Consider the following 22,887-nt stretch of genomic DNA (forward strand, 5'->3'; position numbering starts at 1 on the left):
ACTGTACATTTGCCGCCCTTGCTAACCTCTTAGAAGTGTGGTGCTGCAATTTTTTAATTTTTTCAGATCTACCAAGATCTCTTTTCCAGAGAGTCTGGCGCTCCAGATCTAGACTCCAAATTTAAAAAACTCTCCTTTTCAAATAGCGCGTTGCTTCTGCTGTTTTTTTTTCATAACTTTATAGATCTCTTTTCTAGATAGAGGACTGATGCAACTTTTCCAAATACACTGGTCTACATCAAACTGCAACAATAGATTATGTCCACCACACCAAAACTGCCTTCTAAATATCCAACATGTTGAAAGTCAGCCTTGCGGGTGTTCCTTTCTTGGTGGGATAAAGAAAGACATTTAAGAGGACGAAAAGCAAAGAACAAATGTCTCTGATACCATATAAATGGGATGGAATGAATAAGAAAAAGAATAAATAAAGAAAAGGGGGAAAATGTTCAAAGGGAGAAGGAAGACGTAGTTCAGATCTAACAGCTCTAATCACTACTTTATTAATAAAAAGTTAAAAACAAGCAAAGGACAAATGCCTTCATAAAAACAATCTAAAACACCACCCTACACACGGGTACAGTCACACACACACACACACACACACACACACACACAAGTGCTAATGACTAGCAATGACCAATCACTGTTAAAGAAAAATAGACGTAAAAAGAATTGAAAATGACTAATAGAGAGAAGAATTTACAGTGATTTACAAGCTTTTAGGGAAGGGTTGTGTATTACTAACTTTAGCCCATTTGGGAGAGTAGTGTATTCAGTTTCAGGTATCTTAGCCCCTCTAAGCTGCAAAACAAAACAAATAAATAAATTTATATAAAATAATAATAATTGCTGCGAAGCAAACACAAACTAGCTGGCATGGGCAACAGAGATGAATTATAGAACTCATTGACAATAAACATATCTTACAGCTCTTCTACTTGTACTAACAGCAGCAGCTGTGTCACAGATGTCAACGCCAGTTGCTGAATCATAATAAACAAAAATTAAGCCAGTAATGAATCAGAATAAGCGATACATGCAAACCAAAACAATTCATAGCAGTGGTATAAGATAAAGCATGTATATTTACTCAAAAGGTAGAAGCTATAAATTCTATTGTGTTTAGCACCTAGCTTCAACTAAGTGGCCTTAGTACAGCTCTTTCATGGATGGTGTATATAGGTTTCTTCAGACGTTGAAGGAAGTCCCCACCCCGACACACCCCACCACCCCCCCCCCCCCCCCCCCCGCGACACCTTCCTTGCCCAATTTCGACCAAACCTTACCATTGAGGACAAGACCCTTCAATGAATATTATGGCAATTTTACAGAGAACATGAATATTATGGCAATTTTACAGACAACATGGAGCTTCTAGTGCTGACACCATTATATTCTCTAAGAATCCTCTCAGTTGTTTGCTTTTTAAAGTAATAATCCAAGTCAATTACCATAGGGGAAACATGGCTGAAATTTTCAGTAGAAAATTTCACTTCTAAAGGACAAGAAAAGCATGTGCATAAACACGAGCAAAAACATGAAAAAGGCTTCTCGGTGTCTCCATCTTGAGACAATTGGAATCATTTTTGAAGACATAACAAAAACCAGCACATGGGTTTTCTAACCTCCTTTTTTCGAAATTAGTTCAAATGGAAATTTTGAGAACAAGACCACTAGACTGGTTGTTGAACTTTGAACTGTCTGCTTCATCATCTAGTGGGAGCCCGGCAGCCCGCCCAAAATTTGTGATCAACAAAGCTCATATTGTTATATCCCACCATCTTCATAATACCAATGTGTGCAGGATAGAACTTCAAGAATGATACTATATAAGGTATTACAAAGGCTAGTTGCCAAAAATAATTACAGTGAAAGGAAAAGTTCCTAGATAGATGCAAAGGAAACAGATCATGCTTCATAAGGGAACTTTCCAAAACTTGTCAATGATTGCAAAGAGAAGGAAGGTTTAAACCACTTCCTCCTCAAAAAGACACTCCCCCTCATCACCCACTCTCTCAAAGGCAAGGTTATGTAATCTCAACCTACTCAGTCTAGAGCAGTGTCGAGGTCCTTGCAAAATTTCTCTAGCACCAAATAAATAGCTGGCCAGTTATCTTCCTTAACCAATTAGTCTTTAGCCGTTGAATCCTATTCCTCCTTATTCTAGCATGGGCTATGCCATGGGAAATCATTCTTATTTGCCTCCAAACAAATAGCCCTCCATCATCTCCAAGTGATTTCTTCAACTTGCATCTTCTGCTCTTCTTTACCATTTTCATTAGAGATTACATTCCCAAAGATAGAAACCCCATCTTCTTTTCAGTCAAGCTCCTAAATATCATTGAAAGGTTTTAGCTTTCTTAATATGCTTGAAGTGATTCTTGTAACACTCCTTAATTTCATAATTCGGAATCCTGAGCTTGACCAAGTCTATGACTATAACTAACCCACCCTATCATCGTAAAGGATCGCCTTCAGGCTTCAAGTAAGCCCTCCTCCAGCACATGAGTACAAACTAGAATGGCACCATGGCACAAAGGAGGATACCCAAGATAGCCCACTAGAGAGCTTCTGGATAATGGTTAACCCAATCCTCAAAAAGCAAGAATCAATGGATTTTGGACGTTGTTGGATATTTCTTACAATTTGTCCGGGTAAAGTTTGCACCACCCAACAGTAAATTAACAAGCTCTTGCAACCCAGCCATTTTGGGAAAAGTATAAAAATAAAAAAATAAAAATAAAAATAAATAAATAAATAAACCTCCAAAAAGAAGTTACTCCCCCCTCCCCCAATCACTGCCAAAAAGAAGAAGAATCAATTATATTAAAATCACCACCCACACAACACAAGGTCCATCTACTTGGAATTGAACCCAATTCACTCCAAAGATTACTTGGCTAGCTTGGATCATTGAGGGGCAAGAGACACAAGAGACCACACAATGAACCTTGCCGGACACCTCCTGATAGACCGAAACAGAAAACTCACCCTCCCACCAATCTTCTTTGGTTAATAAAAATGCATCCCAAAGGATGGCAATTCACCTAGAAGATCTGATTGCATCAAAATTAACACACTCACAATTCTTGCAACCTCTCACATATCTAACAAAACTAGAGTCCACCAACTGCAGCGTAAGTGTCTTCAAAAGTAACAAGTTGAGTATCTGAAGTTTGTGCATCCCCTTAACCATCAACCTCTTTCGAAAGTTTCCACTAATTTATCCTACTCCTTTGTCTAAGCTTGTAAAATGTTATTTCCAGAAGCCTCATCTTTAAGCTCAAAAAGACAAAACCTGGACATGCTGATATGGCACGTAAGGTGATCCTGATGATGTATATTCCTTTGCCAAAACCCATAAGCCAATTTATCAGGCTGACCACACATTTATGAAGAAATGAATGGTTAGGGGAAAAAATGATAACTAATGGTATGCATTCAATGTGCATGTGTCGCTCAGATGATGAGGTCACTGGCATATATTCATGAAAGTCCAGACTGTCCAAATACTTAGGACCCAGTGTGGATGGAGCACAACCCAAAAATAGCTCTGGTTATCCTAGCCATCAAATGATGTTAGCTCAAATGCTTATATGAATTGGTTAGTGATCCAATTTAAAAGAGTGAATCAGATGTTTAAATTTCAAGTTTTGCTCTATCCATAGTGAGGCATGTGATCTGAATGGTTTGAATTGTTATGCATTTTGCGGATCAGACACACCAACTTAGAATTGGAGAGAACCATCATAATAGAGGGCTGGAGTCAAGACCATGGCCAAAGGTCACCATCATTTTCAAAATGGTGCTGACTCACCCAATGTCCATGTGGCATATATGCAGGGGAATCCAGAATTTCCAAATAGGGCCCAGTGGGATGGGGCATGTCCAGAAATCACACCGATTGAACAATCTTGATCATTTGATTTCATACTATGAATTTGGAGCGTCAACCAAAATACTTTTAGACAACCATTTGAAAGCTGCCAATTGGATGGTTAGGATCGTTCAATCAATGTGATCCATGATCCATTCACATTAGGCCCCATGGTTTAAACAGCGTAAATTTCTGTACATGCATGCCGTGTGTATAGTGGATGAGTCACCACCACTTTAAATAATGGTGGTGAAATATTACTGAAACAAGCCCAAAAAGGAAATAAGAGGATTGTTATTTTCAAACATTCCATCTTCAATCACAAATACAGATACCTATGCATGCCTTGATGGTAGATGCATGCAAGATGCAGTAAATTCATTAGATAGTCTCCATAGTGCGTCTGTCCTGTAAAATTAGGTCGGTCCACTCATCCAGTGAGATCAACATTCACAATGTAGAGAGTTCATTATCGTTTTACTACCCATCCATTTCTTCATAGCACGTTGCCACCTAATAAATGGACTCACACGATTGTGTGTTAATAAACATACATTGTGGGCACCACCCTACAAACAATCTTGGATCTCTTACGCATGCCATGTTGCCACATCTAGGGAGTCTATGTTTTGTGCTTGAAGATGAGGCATCCAAAAATAGTACTCTAAATCATTTAGACTTTAGAAAGGGGTAACAGACGAACAGCAGTCTTGTAATTTTTAATTTTATAAACACTCATTAAAATGTATTCATGATCATTGTTGAAAGTGTTTAGGAGCAACGTTTTCTTGGTTTCTACGCTATTGATGACCCATAAATAACTTTAATTTCCCTAACATTAGCCTTTTGGTAGAATGCATCCCCATGATCTACCATGTGTGAGAATGCATCCCTGATATTCATAGATGTCACTTTCCCCTTTTTGTTTCCGTTCACTGTTTTTCTTTTTATAAATAACCAAAATTTTATTAAAGAAAGGGATCAATAACAATGAAGGGAATGAATCCCCTACAACAATATAAGAGTGCCCCATTCCTTCTTTCATTAATGATAAGGCTTCCACATGACCACATCGACCTCATTACAAACTACTGAGAACACAATGTCTAGCCTCTCTGAAACCTCCCTAAGCCCATCAGGATGCAGGCTCACCTCTAAGCCTTTACCTTCTCTTTCTTGACCTGCGTTACTACATTGTGAGGTTTGCCTTTGATGATGAGTGGGCCCAGGTCAGTGGAAGGAAAAAAATAATCCAAATGCCTCAAATCTTTCTCTGCGGTGATTCCAAGAAGGGTTAAACAACACTTGAATCACAACCCTTTTAGGTTCCTCCCAATTTAGAAACCTTGGTTTCCAAGGGAGTAACAATTATAACATCTAGAAATCAATCAGTAACTAAAGTATATTCTTCATCATCATCATCATCAAAGACATTGTCATGGCCATCAGCATCCTCGTTGTCATTATCATCATAGCCTTGTCCTAACTATTTGGGACTGGCTTCTCATGATTTCTTGGAAAAGGTTAAACGACTAAATCCCTCCCGACATCAACCAACTATCACTTAATCAAAATATTTGCATGAGAGATCCAACAAGATAGTGGACAAGATGAGTTAACAAAAAGAAGGTGCCTACAACCCCATTGCTGAAAGATTTTTGGACATCTTTGGTTTCTCCGGGATTAAGATCATAAGATGCTTATGCAATAGATTTGATTTTGTTAATGGTGAAAAAGAAAACATAAATGACCCTTTCTTCTTCTTGGAAGCCCGAGAAAAAGAACCTGTGAAGTCCCCTTCAACTATCACTCATGCAGAGAAAAAGCATCTTCGAACAATTCTAGCCTGATTAATACAACTTGAATTTCTAGTTCATTTGCTTTGTTAGCCCTAAACAAACTTAAGAACGCCGGCTTGACTTATCATGCTGAAAATTATCAATCCCAAATTCACTCGGATTGCCCAATGAGGTCCCATGAAGGCATGAACACAATTTCCACATTTCAAGAAGTAGAGTCCACATAGCATACTCTGACGGAGAGCCACTACCCGACTCAATCCTCAATTTCTAACCTTTCTTGAACTCTGCGTAAGTGTTAGGAAAACTACGCATCATTAAGAATATAATGGCAAAATGGTCAATGAGTTCCTCTACAATTGATTTAAGTAAGAAGGGTTGCTACTAAACCAGCGGGTTCATGTTCCGTTCAATAGATGCCACCATGAAGTACAAGGTCAATACTTGGGTACCCATTAGACCCACTTAACCATACATATTTCTTTCCAACATTTTTCTTCCACAAAGAGAACATGATTAAGCAATACCAATTATTTTGACCTCTAGAGATGCTCCCATTTCACTTCTTCCTTCACTTTATCTATGCTAGCCAATTTTGTTGCTCTCTTTCTTCTTTCATATAGGTAGCAGAATACTCATACGTCAAAGTCCTCTAGGCATTTCAGAATGTTTGAGGTGAGAAGCCACTCAAACTCTTATCGTCATTAGCCAATTATATTCTCTAAAAGTCCTCGCAAAGCATTTGTACCGAATGAATCAAGGACAATTTCCTACCATCATTACTCAATTTTGTTACCCAAGGACGTTGTGAACGTTGACACGTGTGTCTGTAGTGCATACACATGTGGCCATATTGCCGTCTTCCACCTCAACCATTGAAAGAGTCCTCTCTCCAGCAACAAGAGGGAGAGGCTTGGTCATGTGGTAGAACGCTTCAATAGGGTCGGCTTCTCCAGTAAGCAATGGGAAAAACCCAAACAACTATGGATCTAGGGCTTTATAAAAGGTTGTCATTAATGTTGTTGAATCGAATATGCGACCGCATATTTTTTTTTCGAAAATTAAAAATAAAATAAAATAAAATCGGAAAATAGGAAATTTTTCAAAAAAAAATGTAATATATATATATATATGAAACTAAGGGGAACTTTCCTAAGTTAATAGATAACTAATTTTACATATTTAAAATACATTTGAAAGAAATAAAATCAATTAAATAATGAATTAAACATCAAGTCATCAACATTCAACAATATAGTTAACAAGTAAAAAGAAACAACAAAATCAACAAGCTATTTATTTATTATTGTAGAAAATCAACAAGCTATCTTCCTTGAAACTTAAAAGTGCTTGAATCTTGATCTTCCAACTTCCAAGACAGAGTGAATGTAGGAGAGGGAGAGAGATTAAGACCACTTGGAATTAAGAAATGTAAGAGAAGAAGAGAGTAAGAGAGTTTTGGGGTGAGAATATTCCAAATGGAGGAGGTTTGAAAGCCTTTTTATAGGCAAAAAGTTGTTTGTTTGCAAAAAATAAAAAATAAAAAATTTAATGTGCCATTGCCAATATACGATTGCATATGTTGTATGCGATCGTATACATCGCATATGGATATGCGCATATGCAGTCGCACATGACAACACTGGTTGCCATGGCTAGGTTCATAGACACAGCAAGAACAAAAGAAGAGATACAGACAAGGAGATGAATACTGTTTGTGGTGTAGAACCATTGCTACCGGTGATCCAGTGCCTAATGGCAAATACACACTATTCAAGCTGCCTCCTCGCAGCCATCATCAGATCAGTGGTTGTTTGGTGAAGAGTTCAAGTCCGAGAAGTGTCAAGGCCGGAGCAAGATCAATGATGGAATGAGAATGGGAGCGTGGGATCGGCAATCGAAGAATCTATGGTGCATAGGGGCATGATTGCATGATGTGTGTGTTTGCACGCACAGCTGTCAGTAAACTAAAATAATATATAGATAGGTATGGAGTATGTAAATCCATTCAAGCAATAATATCGGTTACGTTGGGGTATGATTTCATACAGATCAACATAATTGCATTAATGGAATGTTATGGCATGTGCCATGTCCATATTGGGAATGACTGACAATCAGAAAGTTGATCATTTTGATTGAACTTTTGATGGCCATTGGCGTTGATGTAAGCCTCTGCCACAGCCAAATCCAAACATTGGCTAAAAGAGGTAGGTTGAGGTCCAGTGGGCAGCTGATATAAAAATTCTGCCAATTTAACAATTAAAAACCAACCCCAAATTGCAAAGAGAAAAGCTAAAATGATGAAGACGAAGATGATGGCCAGTTGGACATCTAGGGTCCTCTGATCGGTGTTATTTTTGGTATGGGCCCATTCAACTTGGGACCCACAATTTGGACAATCTGGGATGATTTCCATATGTACCACATGTATGGCAGATGTATCAGTAAGTATGGCCTACCATACTCTGACAGAATATCATATAACTCCTCCTTTGTGATATATATGCAGCAGGAAAGATGACCGGCATATCTCCACAGGCATGAGCCACCGCACACATGTCACATGTGTATATCAATCCAAACTATCTGAATAGTTGACCCCACATTAGATGGAGCCCCAGAATCGGATTGATCGGACAACCCTGACCTCGCACTAATTGATGTTTGTTCATCGCATTTGTCTGGCAATTACTGAACATTGAATTTTTTTCTCTAATCATCTGTTCAGTGACCATCAATCAGACAGTCGTGATTATTATCAACGAAGTGGTTGCAATTAGTGTTCAAATTATCTCCAATATTATCGAAATATCTCCGATATTATCTTTATCTCCAGCTCAGTGATACCGATAACGCTGGTAATGATACCAATAATGCTGGTAGTATCAAAAATTCCAGGTATTAGCAATGTATCACTAAGTATCGCCAATGTATCAATATCGCTAATATAATCACCAATAGTTTCAATTATGTAAATTCTAGGTGTCACTTGTATTGCTAATGCATCAATATCGCCAATGTATCGCCAATATTTTCGACAATGTAAATTCTAGGTAATGCTTGTATAATAACTATATCGACGATATTTCAATAATATCACCAACGTATTGATATCATCAAAATTTTGTTTACTAGAAAAAATTTTATTTCAATTTTTTTCATGGGCACATAGTTGTATGTAGTTTTCAATTTGTCATTGATAATATTGATAATCTCTCAATCTTATCGATATCGCAACATGCACGATATTGAGACCACAATCTTTCTTTTCCTTTCCAATTGTTGTTGATTTCTTGGTGAAATATCATGTGTTGTTGATATTTTGCAATATCGATAGATATTTGGATAGAATGTTGGATGGTTAAATAGGCGGGATGGGATGGTTGGACTGATTTCTTATAACCACACATGCTTTTAAGGCCCCATTAAATGGAAACTTGTTATGTATTCATTCTTTTCGCAAACTTTTTTATTTCTAAATATACAAATATGTATATTTTAACATCTCCTGAAGTTTCGCTGAAAATTCCGCCATTTTTCTCATTTTTCCCCGCATTTCCAGTTATCAGCGATATTATCGGCGATATCGATATTGTTTCCATATCCCTGGCCAGCGAAACTTGTAGCGATACCAATACTTCGAACACTGGTTGCAATTACAAGATTTGGACAGTTGGATTGAGATGCGCAGCTACGCGACATGATTATCATCAATCAGACAGTCGTGATTATCATCAACGAAATAGTTACAATTATGAGGTTTGGACAGTTGGATTGAGATGTGCATGTATGCAACGTGTTCATCATCTGTCTACAGCTGATCATACTCTGGGATGGTCTATTGGAAAAAGGAATATTCTTAAAAGAGGGAAGCACCAAGTTACTAACCTGCTGCAAAGAGAGAGCCAATGAACCATCTTTTTCCCTTCCCATAGGAATCCAAATCCAATGTATCCGGTGGGGATGGAGCGTCCAAGCAACAACGTGGCACTTGAAATTTCCTACATAATGACCTCCTTTCTGCAGGTTTTTCAAGAAACCAGTTTCACTCAAAAACGCCAAATGAACACACACAGAGGAAGGGGGGGGGAAGAGAGAGAGATTATTACTTGGGGGGGCAGAGGAGAGGAAGTTGAGAGAGGATGGGAGAAGGGAGAGTCCCATGAGAAGAAGAAGCAGGGGCAACGTAGGGAAATGGAGCTTGTCCAAACAAATGCAACAGGGGTTTCTTCCAACCTCATGAATTTCATCCTTTTGTTTCGTTCTTCCTCTCGACTGGCTAATGGGATTCTTTGGCGCCCTTTAATCTTTCTTTCGTGTGCGTCCGTTTTGTTTTTTAAAGAGAGATGATGGTACACGTGGCTCTTGTCCGTGTGAACTTTCAGGACCTACTTTTTTATTCGGATGGGTACTACCCGCCTGTTCCAAGCTCGGGACAGGCTGGGGCTCTAAACAGGCCACCGTGATGTATGTATTTTATCCGCACCGTTCATCCATTTTCCGTACAATTTTAGGCTATGATGCCAAAAATGAGTCAGACCCAAGGCTCAAGTGGACGACACCACTGGAAGAAGTGGTACTAATGACGCTTATCGTTGAAACCTTCCTAGTGTCCACTGTGATGTTTATTTTTCATTAATAAGGCCATGTAGACCTTAGATGAAGGAAAAACACAAATGTCACCTGGATCCCAAATTTCCATAGCTCCCAAGGAGCTTTCAACAGTAAGCGTTTAATCCTCATTGCGTGGTTCACTTAAGCCATGAAAATACCTAAAATTCAGGATGATAATATAAAATGACGTGAAAAATAAATGGACAATGTGGATAATAGCCATACATCATTGTGGCTGTTCAGAGCCCCGGGCTGTCCCAAGCCCATCCGTTTCGAAGGAGTCCGGATCCTCTGCTATTCAGCAAACAGAGGCTCCCCGATTACCTAATCCTCATTGGTCCACACGGCCACTCACTTAAAAAAAAAAAAAAAAAAACCACCAGAAGAAAAAACCCAATACTTCGCTGCTACGTCCCTCCACTCTCACTCGTTGCTTCTTCCTCAATCCACTCTCCCTTTCTACACTTCTTCACATCTCTTTCTCTCCCTTCCACTCTCACTTATTGCTTCTTCCTCAATCATCTTCACACTTCTTTACATCTCTCTCTCTCCTTCTCACTGCAATTGGCTAAACAACGAAAGCTCTCTCTCTTTCTTAAAGGAAGGAAATACTTTTGTGGCAAGTAAAACGCTCTTCTTGCTCTTATTTACATGTACAACAAAATCCAAGTATTAAACTAGTCCAATTATAAGGCCTGTTTGTTTTTCCACTATAACTGTAAATGGTAGTGTAAAATTAGTTTTCACTAGTATTTGTTTGATAGAGAAGGAAATTACCATTTTAATTACTCTAAAATCGGATGTAATGCTAGTAATCAGACAAGAATTGTATTTCATTAAATATGTAGGGCCCACAATAATTTATGTGTCTGATCCATGATGTCCATCCATTTTACTAATTCATTTTATGGCATTAGACAAAAAGTGAAGTATATCCAAAGCTCAAATAGGCCACACCACATAAATAAGTGAAACAATGACGTTTACAATTACAAGTTGAAACTTAGATTAAAGCTCACAAGGACATGTATCCGTCATCCAACATGTTCATAAGGTCATCCTTAAGTCCGGTCACATAAACCAGACCTGAATCGACTCGAAAGATATGTCATTGCGACTGCATCGGCGCCACGGTTCCAATGCTGTGTCTTATGCATAATTTCGATATGTGCATTTTGAGTTATCAACCGAGCAATTATTGGCCTTACATCATGCATGTGGGACCCACTTAGAACCCTTGCACGTTTTCCAAGACTAGGCCCCACCTAGCTCCCTTATCTAAACAACCTACATACCCTACCCTAGCACCTATCATACCTACCCCTAGCCTATGTAGTAGGCTATCTTCTCTAGAAACCCATCATTAGCCTTGAGTTCTTCCCCCCCATGTGCTATGATTACAACCCTCTTCCCTAGCCAAGAAAATAAATGATTGCTTTGTTATACCCCTCTCTCTCCCTTCTCTCTCCTTCTCATTCTCTCATTTCTCTCCTTCCATGGTGGAAACATCCCCACCTTGCCTCATTTCCAGCAACTCTTCCTCCCATCTCCCCCTCAATCCTACCCTCAAACCCCCATCTACACCATTAAAACATCTCCCTTGAAGCATAAAAGCTAGCACTTTGAGTTGGAGCTTGTCCATTGGAGGTGGGTGCTCCATCAAGACTCTCCTCCCTTTCTTCTTGTCTTCCTTTCTCTACATGAATGAAAGCATGTAGGACCCACTAATCCATGGTAGAGGTCCTACATGACTCCTAGATTCAAAGCCATGGGCCTAGAGCATGCGTATATTCTTTCATGGTGGGTCATTCTCCATGGACCCACCATGAGGCATTTTTCTTAGATCTAACCTTTCATAAGTCATTTAGACCTTTGCATGCATGGTAGGGATGATATCCCTACCTCAGCACCTCCTTTTAATTGTAAATGGCATGCATGTAAACTACCAATATAGTAGATGGTGTGGATTGAAGGTGGAAGGTTCATAGTGTCGGAACTTTCCACCATGGCCATGATCTCTCTCCCTTTCTCTTCCTCTTGTTGCTGGAGATTTGTGGCCCACTGATGTGGTCAGCGACATCTAAGTTCCATCAGAAAATGGGATGTCCAAGCCCACCATGACATGCATGGGTTGGGTGGCCTTCAAACATGGATTTTCTTGAAGTTTTTGATGTACTGATGGATCTGAAATGTTGATGACCCATCTAGGTGGACCCCACTTGATGGATTAGGGTATAAAACCCTTTGGATAATTTCTATGGACAAGATATGTTGCTATCCAGATTTCAGGCCCATCCATAGTATGATTTTCAGTAATTGTTTGGGACTGTTTGTATACCTTTCTCTCCCAAATTTCTTTGGAGGTTTTCTAGAGTGTGGACCCCACATTGATGTAGAATGGGGCCCACATCATTTCCCCCATGTTTTAGGCCTATGGGATGGGCCAAAGTAGGCTGACTGTCTAGAAATTTCTGGACAGTACAGAAACATTGCATGTTGGAAATGCTCCTTTTCCATCTTGATTTTTGGAGTAAGTGGGCCACTCCAGTGGACCCCATTTGCTGTCCATATGTGGGACCATCAAACCCACCAATTTTTCAGTGATTTGGGCAAGCTTAGGCCCACCCCATGTGGTGCCAAACATGTGGACAACAATATTTTCTGCACTAGCAGATTTTCTGGAAATTCATTGCTGCCATTTTAAAAAAAATACTTAACATGTGTATTAAATCTTGAAATTTATTCCCATGGTGGCCCACCCTTGCTGGGACCCACCTAACTTGATTTTAGGCCATCTGGGCCACTGGATTTTTGGGGCAAGTGGCTGGACCAGCCACCTTGCCAGACATCCCATGGTGTTGACGTCCAACAAGGCTGGCCGTCCCACCCTATTGTGGCCCACCATGATGTGGTGTTTCATCCATGCATCCATCCATATGTGTGACCCACTTGGACGTGGCCCACCCCTCAGTGGGACGTCTAAGGAGTGGCCCACCTTGTGCTTTGGAGAGGGCCGGGCGTCCAGGCCCATGGACCACCCACCCAATTGTGGGGCTACTGCTGGACCTTCGGTCCAGCTGTATGGCCCACCTATTCTGTGTTGTAGTGTGCTCCCTGTGTGGTGGGACCCCTTATACATGATGCTGGACCACCTAGACTTGCGTCCCAATCAGAATTTATTTTTACTAAACCCAGTAGGCCTAGATAGATAGTGGGCTGGAAATTTCAGTATGGTACATTATTAAAATACATTGTCTATGGCTAGAGTTTAAGGATGTGGGGCCCACCATATTCTGAGGAATTAATGGGGATATTTTCATGCTTTATTCCCCTGGCTTTTGGGATTAATTAATGCATCTTGGAGGTCCACTTTGGTTGGGTTGTATGGACATATATGTAACCAGATTTTTAGGACTCATTGTAGGCCAAATGGGCTGGAACTTCCTAAATAGGCCCAGTGGATTTATGGGCTATGTCCTTGTAATGCCCTGAAAATCGGGGGTCGAGTAAAAGTCCAACTCCTGAGTTCCAACGCATCACTTATGCATATATTTAATGATGATTAAATGTTGTCTGTATTAGTGCATAAACATGAATAAGATTAAGCCAAATCAAAAAAACATAATCCAGGGACAGTTGTAATACGCAAGCGGAAGACTAAAACAAATATGCATAACTTGATAAACTAGTTTAGGTCCCCAAAGTATGTATGCATTGCCAGGTCAATAATTACATGTATTGTTTCAAAATACAAAATATAAAAAATGTAACAGTCCACTACAAGTATAACCCTGAAGCCCCATAGACTCAGAACGGTCTACGAGAACCCGCCTGAATACTGCATATATGAGAATGCCTCCTCATCATCTTCAAAGTCCGGCTCCGCCTCGCAAGCTACGCCATCATCTGAACCTACAACAGGGTCTGGTTGGTGTTCAAGACACCGCCCGTAACGTGGGAGTGAGTGATCAACTCAGTGGAACAATAAAGCAAAGGTTAACATGTTATCAATTCAGTCAAGCAGTAATGATAAAGCAATACAATCGAACATCCCTAAGTACTCTGATTAATGCAGGAATGATATGAATAAATGATGCATGCCCTCGCTTGCACTCCCTCAGCAATCTTCATCTAACGGTCGCGCATGTCAGTCGCTTCCTCGTGCTTTCTACACATCGCCAAATGGCACATGCAATGTGGTGCATGAATATGATTACCAAGTTCTTATTAGTCCTTTTCATACAGCAGGATTAGGAAGCTAAGGTACCTCCCTTATATCAATTCCCAAACAATGATCTATTCTAGGGTCGTCAGTCCTAGTAAATCTCATACGATGTTACGGTTCTAGGTTGCTGCAAAGGGCTCGTCACCTTATCAATGCAGGCCTAGTGTACTCTTGTTGCTACGTAAGGGCTCGTCGCCTCTACGCAGTCTTGGCGTACACTCGAGGTCATTACAAAGGGCTCGTCACCTTATCAGTGTAGGCCGACAGCTTGAACACAGTGTCTCATACCACCGTATTCGGCTCATGAGACTGTGTTGCTCACTGGACACTACGGGGAGGCTCGTCACCCCAGCGTAGGCCGACAGCTCAACCACGGTGTCCCATACCACCATGCCCGGCTCATGAGTCTTAGTGGATCAAGGTACCAAGGTTAAAAGGGTTTTCACTGGTGAGTTTGGTACCTTAGATTCAAGCAGTAGCGTCCAAACATGGTGAACATATATCGGGTCAATCGGGTTACTTGACGAGCTCGACCGGTACGACCGCACATCGAGTTAATCGACATAAAGTGCACAAACATCCCATGTGGCCTAACCACTATCGACATCCTAAGTACGGCTCAGATTCATCGATCACGTCCTATGTGGCGAAATCAACCTCAGCCACATATTCAATGCCTATTACCGATTGCATGGACTATTCCATAGTCCCAAACATATTCAATTATAACAGATAACCATACAAGATAATCAGAACAGTAATGGATCAACAATTCCAATCATACACGCATACGAGCATTTGATGGATTTCAACTTAACCATGAATTCACACATATACAGTGTCTAAGTAAAACAGACAAAGAATATAAGTTACATGGAGGAAATCATACACATTGTTAAGGTAGTTGAGAATCTCTTCTCAACGCCCATATAAAGTACAATTTATTACACATTTGCTCATTCGGACATTTCTACAAACACTTAGACTACATATTCTAACGTACATGATGTATGTTGGTGATAACACGTCTTAGGGCAAATCCTTTCGCCAAGGAGTTGTTACACATACAACTAGCATAACCACACGACAATTAATCATGGTAAACACACGTTCAAATTCCATACGTATACGACCGTTTCTACAAATACATGGAATATACTAAACTCCATATAGTTCATATATATCTGAAACGCGAAACAAACATCGCATTTGGCATGTGAAATAACACCACATCAGTAATAAATCATTAAGCGACATTGAAAGGCTTGAAAACCATAACCTATACGTTTATAGTCCGTACCTTTCACCGGTAGACTCGTAGTGAACTCAGTTTTAAAAGTAAAGTCTTGTCTACGGCACCACAATAACCTATACCAGAGAATAGGTCAGCTATTTCATCTATTACAATAGTTGGAAACCCTAGGACAAGTTAGAGTTAGGTTTTCTTACCTAAGTACAGAGTCGGAATCGCCTGTATAGCGATACAGGAACGGCGGTTGAGTACGTGAAGTAGCGGAATCGAATCCCAGGAAGAATCTCCAACTCTCACTCTTACTTTCTCTCTTTTCCTTTCTCTTTTCTCTTCTCTCTCTCCTAGGGTTTCTTATATTCGTATGGGGTGAGAGAGGATTGGTTTAAGGTCCTTATATAAGCCCAAGTTTGATGGGAATGGCCCCAGGGCCAAGGTATACTTAGGTTATATCTAAATACGGACTGTTCCGGTCCAACGGAGCATTTCTGGTGGCCCCTTTTTCACGTGCGATTGGACTTAAGCTCCCTGACCATGGATCTAGGTCAGGCTGAGTTTTCGTTCCGATCAGATTTACAGATCAGCCGTGGCGGATTAGTTTCAGTTTAACGGTCACGGTCACTCAATCAAGGTCACAAGTACATCGACATGTGTGGAATATTTCTCCTGATCCGAGGGTGTATTTAGGTCAGATTATGACGGTCTGAATCCTTATATTTGGCCTGCAAGCGACACGACTCAGATTACTTAAATTCGTATGTCATTTCTAAATATACTCACGTTTCTCACACACTTTGCTCCGGGCTCAAGTTGTGCATTTCTAGACATAATTTGGACTTGATTTTTGAGGGGGTTGTCAAGTCCAGTAATGCGGTCATAACTGTATAGTTTTGCGGTCATCGAACTTTCAATGTGCGGTCCAGGTCTGATAAGAGTTTAGGTGTGCTCCCGAGAGCAACCGGGTTTAGAGATGGATTCTAGATTTCAGGGTAATGTAGCGTCAATGATTCTGCACGTTTTGGGTCTTGTAGATTATATTTAAAGTGATTAGTGCTAATTTCATAAGCATTCTAGTTTAGCACTTGCTAACATTAACCTAATTTCTAAAGCTTTTGGTCCTGGGTGATTTTTGTTTGAGGTGGTATTCGAGTCTTGGTACGGATTTTTACGAGACGTTACAGTCCATCATTGCGTTGGACTGGAAATGAATGTATGGTTGGACCCTTGATTGCCCACCAAATCAACTAGACTTTGGGCTAAGGTTGTAAGGCCCAATTGGCTTAACTTGAATATGATTCTTGCCTATGTGATTGGGCTATGGGCTGCCCACTAGGCCCACCATAATGTATGGACTTGGTACCCTCATTCTTGGGCCATAACCTTCCTTTTTGTGCTCATGTTATTGTGTATGGATTGGGCCATGTATTTCCCTTGAGACCCATGTGATACACACACACACACATACATATATATAGCTGCCCATTTTATATTTATGGTTGTACTCGGGCCATGGGCCTTGATTCTTGGTAGAATGTTATTGGGCTACCTTCTTGGGACAAATGGTGGTTGAATATCCACATTTGTGGCTCCATGGTAGTCCCACTTGTACCTATAGGTGGTTAAAGGTCCACCATAGACCCTTACTAGACCCATTCTTATTATTTAGGCCCATGTCATTGTTTATCCTAATCTTGAGGGCTACCCCAGGCTATTGGGCCCCCACTAGAGGTTGTATTCCTTTTGAGAAACTGATTAAGTACCTAGACCCTACTAGTTAGGAGGAGAGTACATCTTCACCGCATTAGCATCTTTGTTCATCTTCATGACTTACTCCCATACGCATCATATGCATGCTTGGTTGAGATGTGATTGGTCATGACTGTGCCATTGGGCATGATATTTTGGTATTTCCCTGAGGGATGGAGTTTTCCCTCTTGAGCACGTTGGATGCTTGGGATTGATGCATGGTTGATTGTGTGATTCATGCATCTGGCATTGCATAGCACGTGGATATTCGCCCTTGCTTCATCAGAGCCGTAGCCTCCATAAGTATATCGTGGATTGCCGTGTTTGGACACTGAAAATGTTACTTGAGCATTTAGGGCACTTAGGATGTCTTTGGCTGAAAGTGTGAAACCCGTATCCTAGCTCGTACCATTCCGTAGGCTTCCACGGTTCTCCCGGTCGAATTCTGGCAACCCACAATGCTTAGATAGTAATTGCACGCGACCCTGAGTCGTATCCCATATTCTAGAGTCGGCTCGACCCGAGACTTGTATCCTTGCGACCGCACCGTCGTGATGGTTTTGACACCGCGTCTAGTGCGCCAGGAGATGTGGGCCGACATTTAGTTTGAGGAAAACACCGCACTTTGTAAAACTAAGAGAATCTCTACCCAAAACATTACATCAATCACCTCACTTGTCAAAGTACAGTCATCACTCAACTCATTACTCTATCCCATCCCTAAGTACAAAAGCAACCCTAAAAGTCAAACTTTCCATCACTTCACTCGTCCCTCTCCCCATCACTCCATCACTCACACCCATCCCATCCTCTCTCTCTCTCTCTCATCTTCTCCATTTTTTAAGCAAGCAACCCACTGTCCAAACTAGCTCCATGGGAGAGAAGCTAGTGTGGCCCACCTTCCTACCACCCAATCCCACCCTCCACGATCCATCTCAACCATTGAAATTGTTCCCTTGGAGCTCCAGCACACATCGGTGGAAGGAGGAGTCCAAGATCTAACGGTAGGTGTTCATAGTATTTGATTTTGATGTTGGGTCCACATGATTTGGGATCCACTTGATGTATGCATTATATAGGGAGGGCCCATAGTGGCGGGGCCCCTCCCCTTCACCGATTTCTCTCTTTTTTTCTTTATCTCTCTCTCTTGTGATGGGTGTGGCCCACTTGATCCACGTCGTAAATCTCATAGGACCCACCTAGCTGTGTATATTGTGTCCTTACCATCCAAATCCTAGACGTGGGACCCCTATTTGATGTATGTGTTTTATCCACACCGTATGTTTGGTACGGTGATGGACCACCATGATGTATCTATTTCATCCCACCGTCCAGATGGGATAGTGGGAACCATCTGATTTTTTATGTGTGGTGTTCGCACCGTCCAGCAGGCCTGGACGTGGGAACCACCTTGATGAATGTTCCATCCACGCCGTCCAGGCAATGAAGCAGATTCAAATCTCAAGTGGACAGCCGTCCATCCGTGGGACCCACATGCAGTAGAAGGGGGTTGGCTGGTCTACCGCACACCAGCTACATGGCTGATGTATTCACGTCAGCAAGTGGGGTCTAATTATCCAGATTGTCCATCTATGTGGACCCCACCTCCTGCTGCTGCCGTACAGCACAGCAAGTTTTGTAGGTCCATCATGAGGCATGTGTTATATATCCTACACGGTCCATCCATCTGTGAGGACCACCGTGATGTATGCTTCAGATCCATGCCGTCCAGATTTCTGGACGGTGGGCTAATCATGAGGTGTGTGTTATATCCTAACCATTCAACCATCTGACAGTGGAGCACACCAAGATGTATATATTTATATTATATATATTCTATCTGTCCATCCATTTTGTTGGTGAGTCCCACACGTGTGGACCCACCTGCCACGTGGGACCCCTATGTGATGTATGTGTCATCTGCACCGTCCATCTGGACGGTGCTGTGCAGACCCCTCTGTGATATATGTATTGTTTGCACCATCCATCTGACGGTGCTGTACAGACCACCATGATGTATTTGCCATCCAATCTGTCCGTCCGTCGAGGACGTGGGACCCACTCCACACGTGTTGTACGTGTGGAGGTGGAGCCCACCTTGATGTTTGCATTCTATATTCACACCGTCCTTTTAGACGGTGTTGTGCAGGTGCTATCGTGATGTATCTATTAGCCACGTCTTCCATCTATGTTCTGGATGGGCAGGGCCCACTTTAATAACATGTTGTATATTCACACGTCCATCTGTTTTTCCCTGTCAGCGGGTAGGAGCCACCCTAATGTATTTATTTTATATTATCTACACCGTCTAGATTGTGCTGGACGGTGCTGGACAATGTTTAGACGGTGCTGGACAATGTTTGGACAGTGCTGATTTACATGTCCAATGTTTGGACAGTGCTGATCATCATTAGTGAGCCATGTGCCCCATAGAATGATAGTGTACAGTGATACACATGTTACACCTACAACTATTGAAATGATTTTTGGTGTAATCCAAGCTCTCTCTTGAGGCCCATTAATGCGGCCCACTTGTTATATATTGAGGCCCATCTGTCATTAGGCCTCAGCGGTCCTCCTGGTTAAATTTCGGCGACCCGCGATCCGCTATCGGCATTTGCGCGTGATCTTGAGTCGTGTCCCATATATTAGAGTTGGCTCGACTAGAAACTTGTACCTTAGTAACCGCGCCGTTGTCACGTCTCGCGCGCCGAGGCGATACCCAGGTTAGGAGATGTGGGCCCGCGTTTAGTTCAAGAAAAATGCCACGCATTGCAAATTCTGAGAGAATCTCTACAACACGTCACATCAATCAATCAATGTACAAGTCAAGTACATATCCCACCACACCCATCCTTCTCTCACCCAAAGTCAAAGCAACCCATTCTTAACCCATTCCTTTCTTACCAAAAGTCAAGAGAACCCATCCATTTTCATCCCATCACCACTCCTCCCTCTCTCATTTTCTCATTCCAAGCAAATCCCAAAGAGAGATCTAGCGTCCAAGCTCCAAGCTCCATGGATAGAGCTTGTGTGGCCCACCTTCCTACCTCTCATCTCCACCCTCCAAAATCAATCTTAACCGTTGAATCTTGTTTCCTTGTAGCTCTAGAACCCGTTGGTAGAAGAAGGAAGAAGAGATCTTGAGATGGGTGTTTTTCTAGGGTTTGATTAGTGTGATTTTAATGATTGAGAGCCCACTTGTGGTGGGACCCATCTTGATGTATGCATTGTATCCAAGAGGGGCCCATAGTGGCAGGGTCCCTCCATGACCATCCAATTTCTCTCTCTCTCTCTCTCTCTCTCCTTCTTTCTCTCTCCTTTTGTGAATGATGGCCCACCTTGATGTATGATCCACGCCGTCCAACCAAGTGGCCCCAACCGAGGCCCATGTCGTGGCTACATTGCTGCCCGTTTGGGCAGGCCCTATTAGAGGGAAAATGTAAATATCGGCTTGATTCGTGGACCCCCACGTGCTGTACGTGTGCCATCCACGCTGTCCAGTACTTAGACGTGGGGCCACCTTGATATGTGTGGCTGGTGGGCCACGTGTACATGGACCCCACATTGATGTAGGTGTTGCATTCACGTCGTCCAGTCATTGGACGTCTAGCAGTAAAGGCTGCTGGACCGCATGAAAGGGAAAACACAAATATCAGCTTTATGCCAAAGCTAGTGGGTCCCACATGTGTGGACCCACCTTTTATGTATGCGTTTCATCCATGTGGGACCCATGTAATATATGGGTTTTATCCAGCCGTCCGTCCAGCAGAACTGGGATGGTGGGTCCCACTGCATGGACGTCAGCAACCGTGTGGGACCATCATGAGGTATTGTTATATCCAATCCATCCTGCCACGTGTGTGGGGACCACCATGATATATGTGATATCCATCCGTCCATTTTGGGCAGCCGTGAGACCCACTCCACATGTGCTACATGTGTGGAGGTGGGGCCCACATTGATGTATTTGTTTTGTATCCAAGATGTCCACGGAGGGACGGTGGGTCCCAATAGCGTAGTTACTGTACTGACGTCAGTCAGTGGGTCCGATCTGAGGTACGTGTTATATTCAAACGTCCATCCATTTGGTAGGAGGGGCCCACCATGATATGTGTTTCATTCACACTGTCCATCAGAAGGTGGGACCCACCGTGAAATATGTGTTTTGCCACACTATCCAGACCCTGGGCGGTGGGGCCCTCATCTGATGTATGTGTTATATCTCACCATCCATCTGCAGCATTTTGTTACTGTGAAGACGTCAGTAAGTTCCGTGGGTCCCGCCTTGATTGTATGTATTTTGTATCAGTCGTCCATCTGATAGGCTATGTGGGGCGCACCGTGATGCATCTGTGATCCACGCCGTCCAGCTATCAGGTGGACCACACTATAGAAAACAGTGGTGAATTGAATGGCTACCCTTGAAACCCTTTTTAGGTCACATAAGCCTTGGATCTATATGAAATTTGTTTTACCTCTTATTCAGGTCTTTGTGACCTTATAATCAGATTGGATTGAGAATATACAGTGGGCCCTACCTTGATGTATTTATGGCCCATCCGTGGGGCCCACTCGGATGTATTTGTGGCCCATCCATGAGGCCCACCCTGATGTATTTGAGGCCCATCTTGCAGGGTCCACTCATTGTATATTAAGGCCCATGCGTTGTGGCCCATTGTGATGTATTTCCAGCCTAGATGGCAAGGCCCGATGTGATGTATGAGAGGCACATGGTTGTGGCCCATTGTGATGTATTCGAGGCCCATGTGATGCGGCCCATCATGATGCGTATTAGGCCCATGTGATGCAACTCATTGTGATGTGTATTAGGTCCATGTGATGCGGCCTATGTGATGTATTATGGCCCATGTGCCGAGGCCCATTGAGATATATTTGAGGCCCATAAGATATAACTCATCAAGATTGTATATGGCCCACCGTGGTGTGGCGCATTGTGATGTATATAGGCCCATGAGTGAGGCTCATAGTGATGTGTATAAGGTCCTTGTGTGAGGTCATGGGCCCACGATACATTTGGCTCTATGTGGACCAAACCTTGGGAGCAATGATGGTTAAATGTCCACATTGATGGGCGATGATGGTTAAATGTCCACATTGTGACCTTCCCTTAGGCCGATTCCAATTGTTAAGGCCAATTCTGATTGTCGAGGCCGATTCCGATTGTCGAGGCCAATTCTGATTGCCGAAGCCGATTGTCAAGGCCGATTTTGATTATCGAGGCTGATTCTGATTATTGAGGCCGATTCCGATTTTCGAGGCCGATTAATTATCGAGACTGATTCTAATTATTGAGGTTGATTCTGGTTGTCGAGGCTAATTCTGATTGCCGAGGCCAATTCCGATTGTT

General features: G+C 42.0%; 1 protein-coding gene across 5 annotated transcripts in view; it reads right to left on the bottom strand.

Annotated features, from left to right (window-relative positions):
* Positions 1 to 9,966, bottom strand: part of LOC131253249 (peptidyl-prolyl cis-trans isomerase FKBP16-4, chloroplastic) — a 42,201-nt gene extending 32,235 nt beyond the window's left edge. For 4 of the 5 annotated variants that reach the window (XR_009175066.1, XM_058254202.1, XM_058254190.1 and 1 more), the window contains exons 1-4: positions 9,792 to 9,965; positions 9,571 to 9,702; positions 931 to 986; positions 749 to 804 (exon numbers count right to left, since the gene is read on the bottom strand). Coding sequence is in view for 4 of the 5 variants with exons in the window: in XM_058254202.1 (XP_058110185.1) it covers positions 749 to 804; positions 931 to 986; positions 9,571 to 9,702; positions 9,792 to 9,846 (299 nt within the window). In the remaining variant the exon portion in view is untranslated. Of the gene's footprint in view, positions 1 to 748; positions 805 to 930; positions 987 to 9,570; positions 9,703 to 9,791 lie in introns of all 5 variants that reach the window. The other variant, XM_058254211.1, reaches the window with a different exon arrangement.
* Positions 9,967 to 22,887: the final 12,921 nt, after the last annotated feature.

The sequence above is a fragment of the Magnolia sinica genome, chromosome 1 (assembly GCF_029962835.1).
Source record: "Magnolia sinica isolate HGM2019 chromosome 1, MsV1, whole genome shotgun sequence".
Lineage (NCBI taxonomy): Eukaryota > Viridiplantae > Streptophyta > Magnoliopsida > Magnoliales > Magnoliaceae > Magnolia > Magnolia sinica.